This window comes from Vulpes vulpes, chromosome 2 (genome assembly GCF_048418805.1).
Source record: "Vulpes vulpes isolate BD-2025 chromosome 2, VulVul3, whole genome shotgun sequence".
NCBI lineage: Eukaryota > Metazoa > Chordata > Mammalia > Carnivora > Canidae > Vulpes > Vulpes vulpes.
In genome coordinates this window covers 59,573,678-59,589,812 of record NC_132781.1, presented here as the reverse complement: position 1 = coordinate 59,589,812, position 16,135 = coordinate 59,573,678, and the positions used below count along the sequence as shown (strand labels likewise).

At 39.4% G+C, this 16,135-nt stretch overlaps 1 protein-coding gene across 10 annotated transcripts in view; it reads right to left on the bottom strand.

Annotated features, from left to right (window-relative positions):
- STRBP (spermatid perinuclear RNA binding protein) overlaps positions 1–16,135 on the bottom strand; it is a 146,632-nt gene that overhangs the window by 10,452 nt on the left and 120,045 nt on the right. For 6 of the 10 annotated variants that reach the window (XM_072748661.1, XM_072748662.1, XM_072748657.1 and 3 more), the window contains 4 exons: positions 15,927–16,067; positions 13,200–13,323; positions 7,755–7,799; positions 4,260–5,221 (listed from right to left, as the gene is read on the bottom strand). In XM_072748661.1, coding sequence (XP_072604762.1) covers positions 5,145–5,221; positions 7,755–7,799; positions 13,200–13,323; positions 15,927–16,067 — 387 coding nt within the window. In that variant the 3' untranslated portion in view covers positions 4,260–5,144. Of the gene's footprint in view, positions 1–1,417; positions 1,872–4,259; positions 5,222–7,754; positions 7,800–13,199; positions 13,324–15,926; positions 16,068–16,135 lie in introns of those variants that run through there. The other 4 variants (XM_072748665.1, XM_072748663.1, XM_072748664.1 and 1 more) reach the window with 2 other exon arrangements.

The following is a 16,135-nucleotide window of genomic DNA, read 5'->3' as shown; positions in this document are numbered from 1 at the left end:
GCCCATTCACAGAGCAGGTTGTTTTCTGCTTTAGGAACTCTCAATTGCTAGAAATCTAACTGCTGGGGGCAGGGGTGGGGTGCACCTGCAAATCTTAGTTCATTCCCCTAACTCACAACTGAAGATTTGCCTCCACTGCAGTTATTAAAGAAATCTAATAAACAGGTAAGTTATAATTAAGGATTGATTATAAGGATAAAATCCCTCTCACGTGTCATTGAAAACATGTGGCCAGTGTTTAAAGCAACCACTCTGGTCTTCATTATACTACAAAAACTGCTTATAAAGGAGTGGAATATTTGTTCTTCATTTCATTCCACTCACTTACTTGGAGAGAGGTCCATGAACATAAACCAGAGTTAGTTTCAGGCTCTCAAAACTGCCAGGGAAATACTTAAAATGAGAGAATTTCCAAATGATGGCTATTTTAGTATCAGAGGGCCTATATTATTATCTATAAATAAGCTACTAACCAAGTTAATTATCTTTTGACATTGCTAATGCATCATTTGTCTTCTAAGCTATGATATTTATAATCAGCCCAATTCCACCAACAATTAGACTCTCAGACTTGAAATGTTTTCACTGGGCAGAGCCTCTGTTTCACTAGTACCCAGAGAAGGACCTGGCACATAATGGGCACTTGGTTGCTCGATGAGGACTGGAATGTACGTAGTACTTGTCAGCTAGACCTCATACAACTTTTTTATAGATGCCAAAGCCACATTCACCGTACATACAGATTCTGTATGGGAAAAAACGTTGTTCCAGCAACCTTCAAAATTAGTAATAAAAAGAAAACTGCTTCTTAGAGACATATAAAACATAAAATTCATTTTAATCTCTATATATCATATACGGCCTCAGCACAGAACATCTAACACATATGAAATGTATTGAGGGAACACACTAAATCATGCAAACCCTTACTAAAATATTTGGCCTAACCCTCACATCTTTTAAATGAATTCCATGATGGTTGAGTAAGATGGGAAATAATCATCTAGCTACCTAACCTGGAAAAGACAGATGAATTACCTTAGGTCTATTTGGTCTCTGCAGACTGGGTATTTACCATTCTGGGTCTTGCCAAAGTTGGTTCTGCAAATAGCTTAATTACATATTTTTCCATAGTTACCTTAATATTTTGGGGTTTTTTTTTTTTTTCATTTTCTATTGCTTTTTCTTTTTATGGCTTCTTGCTGCTGTTGTATTAGGGCGTACAACACAGGTCAGAAATTTTCATTTCTCAGAGAAGTTTCTCCCCTTGAGAAATTGGCACTTTGATCCTCTGCTTGTGTAACAGCTACATATATAAATGGATCCTACCAGCACTGTTACCAATTTTGCTGCTTATGAAATTCTAGCACTTTGGCCAAAAGAATGCCCTGACGTTAAAGTCTTCTCAGGTGAACTCTTCCCACCACCAAATTCTTTTATTCAAACAGGTCCGTGTGTGTAATTCACATATATGTAATATCATAAGTTTCTACATACATATACACATTTAACTTGTAAAAGTGAAATGTCTCTCTTGAATAAAAAGTAATTACAAGGGTATTAAAACAAATACTGAAAATTACTATTTTACATTTAGATCATAAAAATTTTGAAGGTAATATGATGACATAAGACCTAAGAGAGATCAAATACATCCTGTATGATTGTCATAAATGCACGTTGTGTTTATTGACTTTTAGTTAGTTTTCTCTTTAATCAGAAAATAAAAGAGCTTACCTTTGTTTACTGAGACCACAGCTTACAGTCACTAGATCTCAGCCTATTTTATACAAGTGATATGGCTACGAAGGTCCGAGGAGAACGAGAATAAAGTGAGATAAACGTGCTGAAAACTGCTTAAAAGTATTAACCTGAAATACACAGAGGGTCCAACACCAGTTTTAAAAATACATTAACGAGGTATTCCCAGCTCTTCAATTAATAACGGTGACTGACTGATTCATAATTTTCACACATTCACCCAAATTTTTAAAAAAAGAAGGAAAGGCTAATAGCAGAAAAATCTATCAGTGGTTTGTTCCCAGGTTAACGATTTCAGAGAGACTACAAACGACTTGGGACTCCTTGCTGCACGCACCATGCACTGCATCTAGTCAGCATGAGGTATGTTGGGAATCTGTTGGACCAATTACCTTGCACAAGAGAGGGGGTGCTCCTGCAACCGGAAGGGACCCAAGCTGCAGGCCACATCCCTGATTGGGCACCAACCCCCATGCAAAGAATATGGCTTCAAGGAGGACCCCTATCTCTGAGAAATTATAATAGCGCTAACTGACGCAGTCAGGAATGCAACTACCCAATTTATGTGCTACAAAAGTTTAAAAACTGTCAGGAGATAGCACAGCTCACATACTGATTCTAAGTTCTACACTGATCTGTAAACTCCCTGACAAGAGACTACGCTAGGAGGGGTTAAGTACAGATATTGCTAGGTTTCCAAAGGAAAAGTTTTAAAACAGACACCGTGGCTTTGAATAAAGTATTGCTCTTCTTTAAAATGCTCAGTCATTGCTTTCCAAAAGAAGGTGTCAGAGTGGTGTATCTGATAGCTGGAAAGCCTCAGGGGGTCACAATGCTCTTAAGACCAAAACAGAAATTGCCATTTCAAGCCAGACAACCTGATGGTTCTAGAAGTCAGAGAAGAAATCTTGAGGGCCCAAGTGAATAATAAGTGGCGCGACGCTCAGAGGCTGGCAATAGGGGCTGTCAATGAAAAAACCGCCTACAGTGGAGAAAAGAGCAGAGAAGCAACACTTGGTGTTAATGTCACAGAATTTGGTGAAGCCAAGAGCTTCATTTATATTTCTCTGCTCTTTCAGCTGTAAGTGGAATTTTCATTACAAAATGGAGGGGTGGGAAGGGCAGAAGGGGGGAGGGGGACACTTAATTCATTACAAAATTTAAACAGTTGAACTTGCATGGTTACCACTTCTAACAAAGGACTTGACAGCTCAATTATTTTAAGTAAAGCAGAGAAATGTAAAAGTTTGCAGCAACTGGGCAGGTTTACAACATGGTTAGTAACTTCCAACAAACAACAAAATTAAAAAAAAAAAAAGACTTGGTAGAAACCATTTGAAATGACTGCCATCATGTTGGAAAACAGCACAGCTCCCTTTTCACCATCATAGAGGGGTTAAATTATGAAGCTGAGTCAGCTACTTCAAAAGAATTTTCTAAAGAGAAATCTCCAGAGAGATTCCAACTTGGAATGCAAATTTGACAATCAATTTCAAATAACAATCTGGCTGCAGCTGCCAATTAATAGTATTCCAAACACAGAGAGGACTATTGTAAATATTGAATTAATAAAAACTGGACATTACCAGCCATGCTTTTTCTTCTCAGTGATGGCTCTGTTTCATCCATAGGTCAGCAAAATGAATCAATGAAACATGACAACTCCCAGCTGCAATGGGCCCTCTGGTTTATGTCTAGCCACTAATGCACAGGATGAGAATGGTAAGTTCACAGCTATTTCTAGCAAGTGATGAGGTTTTATTAAAGTATCACCCACCACTAATAAAGACTAAAGGTCAAGGAGCAGAAGCAACAAGCCACTGTATAATAAATCCACATCCGAGAAATGACACTAACATTTGTTTTAAGTTGCCTATCTCATTCTCATTTAGTGGTCCCAAAGAAATATGGTACATAAATTTGCCTTATTTTGTGAAGCCCATTCTCACTGATGGGCACTATTTGGCTCTGAGAAACAGAATTTAAGAGGAAAGAAAGAAGCTAATTTGTACTAAAAACAAACATTTTTAAGACACAGCAACTTATAAATATCGACACAGGACCACACTGGTGCCTTCATGGGGGTGAATACCTTAATGAAACCATTACCTTCTAGTAATATCAGAGGCTCTCCAAACAAGGCGAGAATGCAGGGGAAGGCTCAGGTCTGCACCCTTTACAGGACAGCACAACGTTACCGACTGATCGTTTTTCACCAGCTTAATATCAGATAAATTTTAAGAAAAACTTAAAAATAAATGCTGACCCATGGCTGAAACCTGTCACTTTTCACAGCAGCACTCAACAAGAACTGGGACAATTGAAGAGCAAGTTTTTATGGGGACCCTGTTGCTGCTTTAGATTCTGATGTAATTGAAGAGGAAAAGAGACCTTTCAATGAATCCCAGAAAAATCGCTAATCTTCTATCTGCATGAAAAAAGCCAGGGAAGTGAACACAGTATCTTACAGAGTGAAGAAGGCCACAAGAACAAGAGAGGGTGATTGATTGATTAATTTATTCTCTTTTAAAACTTGGAAATTAGGAAACTAAATTAATCACATTCCTCCTTGCCCATCTCTGGGTAGTGCCATCATTTTAATAAGCAATGCTCCAATAACAGAGTATACCTTTATCATGGGAATGCCCTTGTCCAGCTGTACAAAGGGCTTACAAAGTAAATAGACTGGCTTGAACTAACAATTGCCTTTTGCTTTGTTTTAGCAGTTTCCTTACAAATCAATGGGTTTCTAGGGCTAACTGATTAGTTTTCAATCCTTATAATTTGATACCAAAACATATCAAAAATAATAAGCTAAAACAATATTCAAACCCATATTTTATTGGCTTTAATTACACACTTCAATATTTACAAAGTTAAAGTTTAAAAGAAAAGTCTCTATTGTATTAAAAAAAATAACTACAGCCCAAATTCAAGTGCCCTGGGGCAAATACATATCAATCAGAGCTAAGAATCAGTGACTGCATCAGGAACCAGGCAGTACTCTGTGTTACAACAAAGCAGTTTATTTGTGATCAGTGTTTGAGACTCTATACATCCTTCACAAATTTTACATAATCTGATACTCCTCTTAAAACTTAAACTTTGAACTGCTAGACTTATTTCCCTAGAACAGAAGGGCTGGTATAAGTTATTTTCCGGAAATGAGGTACCGTTTCACAGAACTAGTTTCTTTTTTGTTGGTTTTCAAGTTTTAGAGAACTAAATTTGCATTTGTTAAAATCAAAAAGTAGGAAAGATGTTCTTTACAAATAATTTTGATCAAGTATGTGTTCAAAGAAAGCAGGATAAAAAGGCTTTTTCTCTAACATTCTGTATTGTACTGTATTTGTTGTTCAATAGGAATTAGCTTCTGTCATTTGCTAAAAGAATGAGTAGTGGGGAACAGGATATGTTGGGAATTTCATAACGGGCAACAGAACCATTCTCTTGGGTAAACCTACAGAGAAAAGAAACGGAGAGGACTCCAAATAAGTTTAATAATCCAATAAAAATTTCAGGTAAAAAAATATCTTACAGAAATCATTGATCATTAACCTTTTCCAGATTAGTCAGTCAACATGAACCATTTTGGAGGAGACCCACAAACCTCTCACAGATCTCCTATTTTGAAATTGCTAACATTTTGATAGTATTTTTTAAATTAAGATGGCTGTATCACAGGATGAATGATATTCAGAAAGCAATTTCATTTGTGTGAGTGGCCATGAATTCTAAAGATCAAAAGCAATGCTACTGATTAATATTCTAAAGGGACTCTAGGAATCCATAATCATTCTCAATTTGGCACATTGTGTACTATAAGAAAACAGGGATGACTGTCAAGACCCAAGGCACAGCTCTCTGTGCAGGTCTCAGCTCCTCAGAAATAAGCTCCAACTGGAGCTGTGACCAAGTATTTGTCTTCTTAATGGCTACTGCTGGTATTGGCATGGCAAATCTGGAAAGATTAACTACTTTCTTAATTTTGTAATGAACGAGTTCTTGTGGCCTCACAAACTTCTGCATACTCAAGCATGATTTGAAATCTGCTCTATCTCTATTCTAGTATTTAACCTATGGAGAAATCACAAAGCAGCAACAGCAGGTATTCAAGAGCACCAGATGATCAGAGGGAAATTACCCCACATGCAACAGCTTTACAAAGGCCAAAAGACATATTTACCTTACAGCCAAAATAAAGCATTGTTTTAGTAGGTTGGCATCACAGTAACATTTAAAAACCAAATCTTTTATGTGAAAAATGGGGGCATCAAATTTCACCAGCTTTGGAAGTCAGTTATATGGCACATGGAAGAGAAGAGCCTTCTGAATGAGGGCTCAGAGGCCGCAAGGTGAAAGTATAATGTTAGAGGAAAGGGAGGAACAAGAGAGAAAAATTAAAGATTGAGGAAAAACATGAATGCAGCTTAAAACCTAAAGAGAAAACTGAGCTCTAGTAAACCTATACTAAAGAACGTGAGACTTAACTATGTCTGAAAGAAAGACACAGAATTAACAATCTGCCCTAGAAGACAGATGCTTTGGCGCACACAAGACATACTACAATGGGACTAGTGAGTCAAAATGTACTTGTATCAACTGCCCAGACCTAATTCACAGGAGAGATGAGGTGGTCAGGATATCCAGAAGTTGACTGCATGGTAAAGGCAAATGGCCAAAACAAAAGGAGCTAGAGAATTTGAATTTATAAGAAATTCTCAGTGAAAACATTTTTTCGAATGCATTCTCAGTTCCTAAGTACCCCACATCTGAGAATCTGGGAAATCTGGGGAAGCCCTGAGCAAACCTGACCATTCCAGAGGAGACATTCAGGTCAAGGATGAAACCCCAGACGTGGCACTTTGCCATAAAGAAGACTCACCCCAAATGTTTGACCCTTGCAGTTTCTCCACATCTTTCCAGTCTATCTTAATGGGGAAAGTGGTAAAACAGTTCACTTTCTACTTATTTTTTACAGTTATGAAATCAAATGAAGCTTCCATTTAGCAGTGTCTTAAGGACCCGTCATTTTCATCTGAACAAAAATGGAAAAGCTGATGCATGAAGAGAGAAAGCATAATGAAGGGTCCTGAGGCTCGTGTGGAGGACTAATGCCACAAGTACTAGGATATTCAAAGTCCTTCCCCGCTATGCACATGCACGCCCAGCCCAGGGTCACACCAATACACACTCACACGTGCACACACATGCTCTGTTCTTCTCCAATGGCAAATATCCTGCAGATGGCTGACCTATAACATGTAGCGCCTGAGTTAGGGAAAATGTCTAAAAGGGCATATCACTGACTCCAAACCTACTGCCTCCATTGCCACATAAACCTCATTCAAAAGTTATCCAAAGGGCCACTGAGGTTCATTTCTGCAGATGCTTTTATTTTTTATTTTTGGAGGGAGAGGAGACACTCCTAGGATTTTATAACATGTACCACAGACTTTGTGCAGTAAGCACGTCAGTAACACTGCTGGTGACACCCCATCGCCATGCTAGGGCCCATTTATGTCACCTCTAAGGCAAAATTTATGGAAAAAAGATGATGGCTACAAATTTGAAGTGAACATTTCCTAACCCTAACTCAAGTCACCTAGACAGTTTCAAGCCAGAAACTTCAATGCAGCCATGTAACCGGCAAGCAGCTGAGCTGGAAACCGGATATGGCCCTTCAGTAGCCTTTGAATGGAGTATAAGTTGGCTGTAAGAAGAACTACTTAAAATATTTAATTTCAGTATGTTCAGAAACAGGCAATTAGAACAAGCAGTCCTTCAATCAGGCAAAGCAGAGAGAAGAGCAACTCCAACCAAACCAAGAACCACAAGGTTGTGGCATTTTCAAAGGGAATTTAAGTTGGGTCACTAGAATGAATAGGTCTGAGATCCTCCATTTCATTTAAAGAAACCCTGGATACAAACTGTGCTTTAGACTGCTGTGACAGCATTGCTAAGAGGAGAAATCAGAAAGATGGTGTACATACCATAGGCAGGGGCAGCTGTGCTGTAACCATACGGTGCTCCATAGCCTAGTGCAAAGAAGAAAGCAGATCAGTCCAGAACAAAGGGTAACTAATCAGTATTCACAAGTACTGCCTGGCCCAGCACCTCGGGCCCTGAAGACTTCTTCCAGATATTTGGATGAATGAGAACCATTCTCAGAATACCCCAAACCCTCCATTCCTGCTTAGCATGGAAGCTTTTTCCCCACAACCAATAAGGTTCTCCTGACCTACCAGAATATCCTGTCTTTCTCCTTGCACTTATGACACTGTGTTATAACTATCAGCTCCTTGTCTGTGTCTCCCATAGAGTGAAAGACACCAAGTCTTAGACACTTTTGTATCACCTCAACTTGGCAGGAGGTCTGGCCAGGTAGTAACATAGTAACAACTCACTATAATTTGTTGAACAAATATGTCTCCTCTCCGGCAGCCCCCGTGGCTCAGCGGTTTAGGGCCGCCTTCAGCCCAGGGAGTGATCCTGGGGACCTGAGACTGAGTCCCACGTCGGGCTCCCTGCATGGAGCCTGCTTCTCTCTCTGCCTGTGTCTCTGTCTGTCTGTCTGTCTGTCTGTCTCTCTATGTCTCTCAAGAATAAATAAAATCTTAAAAAAAAAAAAAAAATCTGTCTCCTCTCTCTACACTCTGAATCACCCAAGTTACCAATTTCTTTAAAGCTAGAAAACAGAACTTTCCAGGTCTCTTCAGAAAGCAGTGACAGGGCAGGCTGAAGCCTCAAGTGCTACTGAAATGGGTGTGTGAACTAGGCTGTGGGCTCGTGGACAAGGTCCATGTTGCCTGGTATCTGAATTCCTGGCCCCAGCACAGGGTCTCTCAGTAAATGTTGGCAAAACTGACATTAGCCTCTGGTACCTATGAAGAAGGCTCAGATTGTCAATAAAAACAAGTCTAAAGAACAGAGAAGTTTTTAAGTCAATTTGTTCCGGCACTGGTTTCTTTTCTTTTTTTTTTTTTTTTTCCTGATTTTTAAAAATTTTTTAAATATTTTATTTAAATTCAATTTGCCAACATATAGTATAATTCATCTCATCACTAGCACTAGTTTCTTATATGTCCTTAAACATTTAACTTCTGAGTTGCCTTTTCATGCCTGCAAAATGAGAAACCTTCCAAGTTACTTTATAGTGTTGTAGGGATTAAAAATACTGTGGTACGGAAGCCACAATCTTGAATCTCTCAATAAAATAACTCCAAAAAATATAAATACTAATTTGCTTGGGTAAATTTTTAGGGAAATTGGTTTCTAAAATAGAACAAAATCTACATGGGCCCTTCACACTACCTGAAACAAATCAAGCCTTTTTAATATTATAAGCCCTTCTTCTATAATCATTCTGCTGCTTGCCATGATTTTTTTTTCAACTTCTCTAGCTGCCCAACTGCAATGCATCCTGTAGATCAGAACCAAGCATCACCTCCTCTGAGAAGTCTCCTGGGTTTGCTGCTCACTCCTTTGTGCCCCCTCCCCACCCCATGTTACAGATTGCATCATATTGCACAGTGTTTACAGAAGCAATGGTCTGTTCCTACCCCATATGACCCCAAGCATTCACTGGGGCAGGCGCAAGTCAGTCATCTTTGAATGCCCAGATTCAAATCTCTTACTTGAAATAGAACACTCAAGTGTATGCTGAATAAGTAAACTGCTTTTAGGGACTAAATGAAACATTACCCGAGAGATATAAATTTTCACTTTTTAGTCTATATTTATGTCACATAAAACTGGGGACAGTACAACGTAGCCTTAGTCTTTAGTACTCCCTAAGTCCTGCATTTCAAAAGGATATAATGCAGCTGAAAGCAGCAGCAGGAACAGTAGTAGAGGCCAAAAGAGAAATTAATACTTTAAAAAGTTTGCACATAGGGCAGCCCAGGTGGCTCAGCAGTTTAGCACCGCCTTCAGCCCAGGGCCTGATCCTGGAGACCCAGATCAAGTCCCACGTCGGGGTCCCTGCATGGAGCCTGCTTCTCCCTCTGCCTGTGTCTCTGCCTCTCTCTCTCTCTCTCTCCCTGCCTCTCTATCTCATGAATAAATAAATAAAATCTTTAAAAAAATAAAATAAAAAGTTTGCACATCAAATCTATTCGAGGAAAAGGGAGCTAGCTGGATGACTAAGGCCACAGTTTTAAGCGTTTCACCAAAATCTCCTTAAAGAGATACAAAACTACAACTACTAAACTCACCACTGATCAGGCTGTCGGGTTTCAACCCCAACTTCACTTTCACTAGCAAGGTGACTTTGTGCCTGTTATTTAACTGCTCTGAGCCTCACAGTCTTACAGTAATTGAGTTGGCAGGGGAATGTAATTAAATAATGTATGTAAAAATACTACAGTCCCTGCTGCACAGAATACACTGCAAATGGCATATAACCTATTCATAATCTAATTGACCTAATCTGAATCTTCTCTGAGCTATAAGAGAACTACATTTTTAAAAGCTTCATTTTTAAAAGCCTTTCACAGAGGTCAATGTGATGACATAAGAGAAAAGCTACTATAGAGCCAACGAGCCTGGCAACCAGCAGACACACATGATGCCTTTCACAATGACTGCCACTAGATGATAGGTGCCTAAGTGTCCATGACCAAGCAACTGCAGATGCTCCCAGACAGATGAAGCCCCCACCGAACATGTAATCAAAGGCAAGAAAGTTCATCTCAGTAACTTGCCTATCATTTTTTAATAAAAGCTGATTCCTTTAAATAATGATTGAATGAGGCAGAAGAATATTAAATATCAGTAGAAACAGTGAGGTGCACAGAAGAGTGTCTTTTTTTTTTTAATAAGTTTTTTTAAAAAGATTTTTTATTTATTTATTCATGACAGACACACACACAGAGAGAGAAGCAGAGACACAGGCAGAGGGAGAAGCAGGCTCCATGCAGGGAGCCTGATGTGGGACTCGATCCCCAGTCTCTAGGATCACACCCCCGGCTGGAGGTGGCGCTAAATCACTGGGCCACCTGGGCTGCCCACAGAAGAGTGTCTTAGTTTGAGACCTATAAACAGAATCAAACAGCAATGAACCTTTTCCTCTCCCCTCTCCCTCCTTCTCATCTCATCCTTAAGCATTCTCCATCTCCTTAAAAACAACACAGTTACTGACCCTGTTCCTCTCACTAAAAATGTTGGGAGAAATCCTTGAAACCTCCCTCTTTTTCATTCTCCACATTAAATCCATTAATTGTGCTTCTGCAGTACGTCTTCAGTGTGGTTGCTTCTTGCTGCCCATCTGCTTCCCTGCACCCACTGGAGATACCTGCACTGTCTCTGGTCTGAACTACAAGTTTACCAGAACCTTCTAACTTGTCTTTTCACAGCTACTTCTGTCCCTACAATCTATTCTTCACACTATAGATGATGATCTTTACAAAAAAAGTCTGATGTTGTCACTTCTCTCCTTAGAACCCTTCACTGCATTTAGCATTCTAAAGCCAAAATCCAAACCTTGGCCTCCAGAACTGGGACTGAGCATCTAGCTTTAGCTCAAATCACTCCCTGTCCCTGTTGTGTCTCTCCCTACAATCCCCCACCCAAAACACAAAGTGCTCTCCATACTACAGACATCTGGCCTCCTTCTAATCCTTACCAGCCAAGTTCCCTGGCCCAGCAGCACAGGGTCTCTGCACATCCTGTTCCCTCTGTGTGCAACACTCTTCCACCCTAGTCTTCTCCAAGTTAACACCTTCTCATTCTACAAAGCTCAGGTCAACTGTCACTTCTTTGGGGGAGGCCTTCAGGCCCCAAAGCCTAGATCATTTCTCTGTTACATCCTCTCATAGAACACACCCTTGTCCTTCCTTCATCACACTTTCTCAGTTGAAAATTGTGACTATCTCATCAGCATGTCTCACCTTTAGATCATATGCTGCACGACAGTAAAACACTAAAGTAGGCACATGACATTTGAATGAGCGAATATATTCATTATATGACACATCTCTGAGCTATGCCCCTACTGGGATCAACTCCTACAAATAAATTCCAAAACCACATCATCCACAGAACTTCCCCAGTAGCCTATTCTAACTCCTTCTTAAAAAAAAAAAAAAAAATAGAAAGAAAGAGAAAGAAAGATGGGATGACTGGGTGGCTCAGTGGTTGAATATCTGCCTTCGGCTCAGGGTATGATCTCGGAATCCAGGATCGAGTCCCGCATTGGGCTCCCTGTGAGGAGCCTGCTTTTCTCCCTCTGCCTATGTCTCTGCCTCTCTCTGTGTGTCTCATGAATAAGTAATAAAATCTTGAAAGAAGGAAGGAAGGAAGGAAGGAAGGAAGGAAGGAAGGAAGGAAGGAAGGAAAGAAAGAAAGAAAGAAAGAAAGAGAAAAGAAAAGAAAAGAAAGAAAAAAATAAAAAAAATTAAAAGAAAGAAAGAAAGAAAAAGAAAGGAAAAGAAAAGAAAAAAAGAAAAGAAAGAAAAGAAAAGAAAAGAAAAGGAGAAAAGACACAATATAAGTGAACTTCTTAGCAATGTTACATACAAAATAATGACAGAGTAAGATCCAATCCTTGTGAGTTTCACCCCTATCAACAATTACAAGCAGTTTACTTATTAAGTGAGACGTTCCATACGTTCAACACGGCAGACGACATGACTTGAATGAGAAGCTGACATCTACTGCCGAGATGATATAAGTATTAAAACAGAAGGTAGAAGGAGGGCATCTCTTCCCATCTCCTTCAAGCCACATTGGTGAAATGCAAAGAACATAAACTCTGGAACTGCAAACACCTACATTCAAATCCCTGCTCTGCTGTTCTCAATGTGTCTCAGACTGAGCTAGCTGTCTCCTCACATTAAACCTTAGTTCCCTTCCCTGGAAAATGGAAACAATTTCTACTTGAGGAAACACTGTGAAGATTAAAAAACAATGACGTGAAATCATTTATGCAAAAGTGTCTGCTGTATAGCCAGCTCTGGATAAATAAGTTTCTCCTTTTTTTCTCGTTTTGTACTTCTGTAGACCTTTGCTGGATCTCAAACGCTAAGTTAAAGAAATGTTATTAGAACTAGGCTTCACCCTGACGAGGGAGTTCCTTGCCAGCAGTTTCCCTCTCTTCTACCCAGCCAGCCACTATGTCCCCCCTGACACATCCTGCTTGCACAGCTGCACTCCTCAACCTGTGTAGTATCTGTTAGCTTCCTCATTGCCAAAATACATCCCCGAAACCAAGGGCAATATTCCTCATCTGTCATCTCCCTCCAGGGAGCCTCTAGGCACTCAGCAGGTTCCAGGAGAAAACAATGACATTCAGTAGATTCTCCTCTTTTGACTTTCCATGCACACCCATCTCATACCCGTGCTAGGTTTTCCGGGCCTGTGTATCACCCTGGAAAATAAACGAGATGCTGTTCTTCAAAGTCTGGCCCGGAAGAGGCAGCTGTACCATACATACATACCTGGAGCTATGTAGCCAGGAGCAGCTGTAGCCCCAACGAAAGCTCCCCTCGTCAGAGTTCCTCTTCCTCTGCCCCGAACAGCCTGGACTGCTGCAGACACAGCTGTATTCACAACACCCTTTGCCTGTTAAAAGTAACACATTTTCATTACTGAGAGAAATAAGAACTAACATCCCACCATCTCTCTAATGCACAACCTCTATGAGAAACGTAAGCCTGTAGATAAGTCAGTGAGTCGGTCTATGACCTTGAACCTTCAATTTATCGTCTGTTAAGGAAAAATGACACCTACCTTACAGAGCTGTTCTGGAAAGTATGCTGGCACATAAAAGTATGCAAATAACTTCTTCTTTTCACTTGAGGGTTACTCAGAAAGAGTTCATCTTTTACACATGAATTTAAGTAGTCATATTTTGTCCATTACATTTCAGGCCTGACTAAAGTACTTCTAGACATTTGATACCTAGGTTCGAAATCCACTGAATTCTCTGCCCACAGACAAAAACTACCACAAAAACAAACAAACCACCATGGATTAGCTGTGAACCAGAGGGGAATTTAAAAAAAACAAAACAAAAACAAAACTATGAAGGAAGACCAAAAATGAGAACTCTAGGAAGGTCATGTGACTTCTCTGAGTCTGTATCTTCTGCTGTATGTGTACGTATATACGTGCATGGACCAATCATTAAATAAATACCACTTCTAAGTCCCCTCTGGCTCTAAAAGGCCATGGGACTCTAGTAAAATCACAAATCTCTGTGTCTATTGGAGTCTCTCACTAATTGTGCAGTCAGGATAACAACAGCCACTTTGCTTTACTTCAGACAAGAACAACTGAGAAAATGGCAAACTCTGAGAAGTCAACTAAGTAAGGATAAACAAAATAGAGGGCTGCTAAAATATCCCTTTCTAAAACTGAAATTTTAAGAAAATCAAGAATATCTAGTTTTAAATGAAACATTATACTTATCTTTTTAATATAAAGACACAACAAAAACTCAAACTGAAAACTATCAGAATTCCCTACTATATCCAAGGTGTAGGGCCTCAAAGTTCACTGTGGAATAAAGTCAACAAGAACTCAAACAGCTTAAACATTCAGAGCACACACACATTTATCTCACATTGAAAAGCCATCATCTTTTATTCCTCACGGGAGCGCCTCTACCACTAGCATAACAGGGGAGAGGACTGTTTCAAGGTCGAATGTATCATGCACAGGGAACAGCCATTTTTCTATTTGGCTGAAAAAAAAAAATGTAACCCACACATCCAAAATAGACTGCCTCCTGGCTGTCAAACACATTGAACACATGATTTTTAGAGCTTTTAGTATGGAAAATTTCTAAAAATGGGTGAACCTCATGCAGACATTTTTTTTTTTTTTAACACGGTTCAGTCCAAGTAGTCAGGAAGTAACAATCTGGCAGCAACAGAGTGACTCCACAAAAATCAAGCTCATATCTACCAGAAGCAAACTTAACTACCTAATAAGTATCTGCACTCACTTTTTAAACACTAAAATTAACTGACCCAATACAGGATGTAACTCATGGTAAAAACACACCAAAAGAAACAAGGTAACAATTATCTTTCTACTAATTTAGCACATTTCCTGGAAGGTTTTAGGGAAATAAAACCACTTCTCATGTGTATCAATGCAATTTAAATGCTTTATTTGTATTTCATCTCAGTAAAAGTTAGTTCTCCTTGGTTATGTTTTGAATCTTAGAATTTAAGCAATGTTTATTATAATAAGTACAAGACAGGACAAACCTCTATGATGGGATCTAATATGCAACAGAATGCCCACGGTCTTTGGAAGGAGAACTTAGCTGAAAGAGACCCTATCATTAGTTGGCTGTGGTAGTAGAGGCAGTGTCTGTAATTCTTTGGGCCTCGATCCCTCATCTATAAAATAAGATCAACACTACCCTCTGCCGGTGGACTCAGCCTATGTAAAAGAAACTAAAACTGTTTCATTCAGAATCCTGAATAATCTAAGCTTCTTTCTAGGAGTCTAAACATTTTCAATTGACTTGTCTCTATCACATAATCTATTCAGACATTATCACACCAGCACTCTCCACCAGGGAGAGAGTGCGTCTTATATTCAATAACGTATCTCTTTTGCCCTCACAATCATGCACATAGAATATGACTACAAAATATTTTTGAATGAATAAATGAACGGACAGAAGAATCTGTTACCCAATAGCATGTAATTAGGAAGCCGTCTTTTCTAAACACCTTGTTACAATCCTGGGCCTTCAGCAGGACTGATTCACCCACTGTCAGGAATGAACAGAAGTGATATAGGGTCAAGTTCTACTGTGCCACCCTCAAAGGAAAATACAAAATAAATAATGCAAAAGGACAAAACTGGAAAGGAAATGGAAGTGCACCTGCAGACTGCTGAAAGTAAGCCCCTATATTCCTGGCAGCTTCCCTCAACAAATGCTAACATCTCTCAACATTCCGCCTCACTGAGAGGGCCTGAAACCCCCAAACAATGCTAACAGCCTCTTTTTAATCTATCATCTGCCTACAACCAAGAAAAGGGAATATTACAGTATTCACGATTTAACCCAAAGAAAAAGATGCCAAATGCAAGAAAAAGAAACAACTTCAGGAAAAGCTAAAGTGGCACCAAGACAGAAAAAGAAATTTAATTTTGGTAATATTTTTCAGAAGTATTGCAAAGGTTCAACACTTAACTCATACCTGAGGGATAATCTTCTTTTTCTTATTATTTGCTGCATTGGGTCCAGAAAACAGCTTCTCCAGGGCAGCTAAAGCTGCACTTGCCTTTGCCACTTTCTTATTTGGACCTGCACCTCTGAATTTCTGTCCATCTACTTCTACCTAAAATCAAGAACAACACTCTGCAATTATCCCATGTGATTCCTCTATGTAGTTTTAATTTAAATATA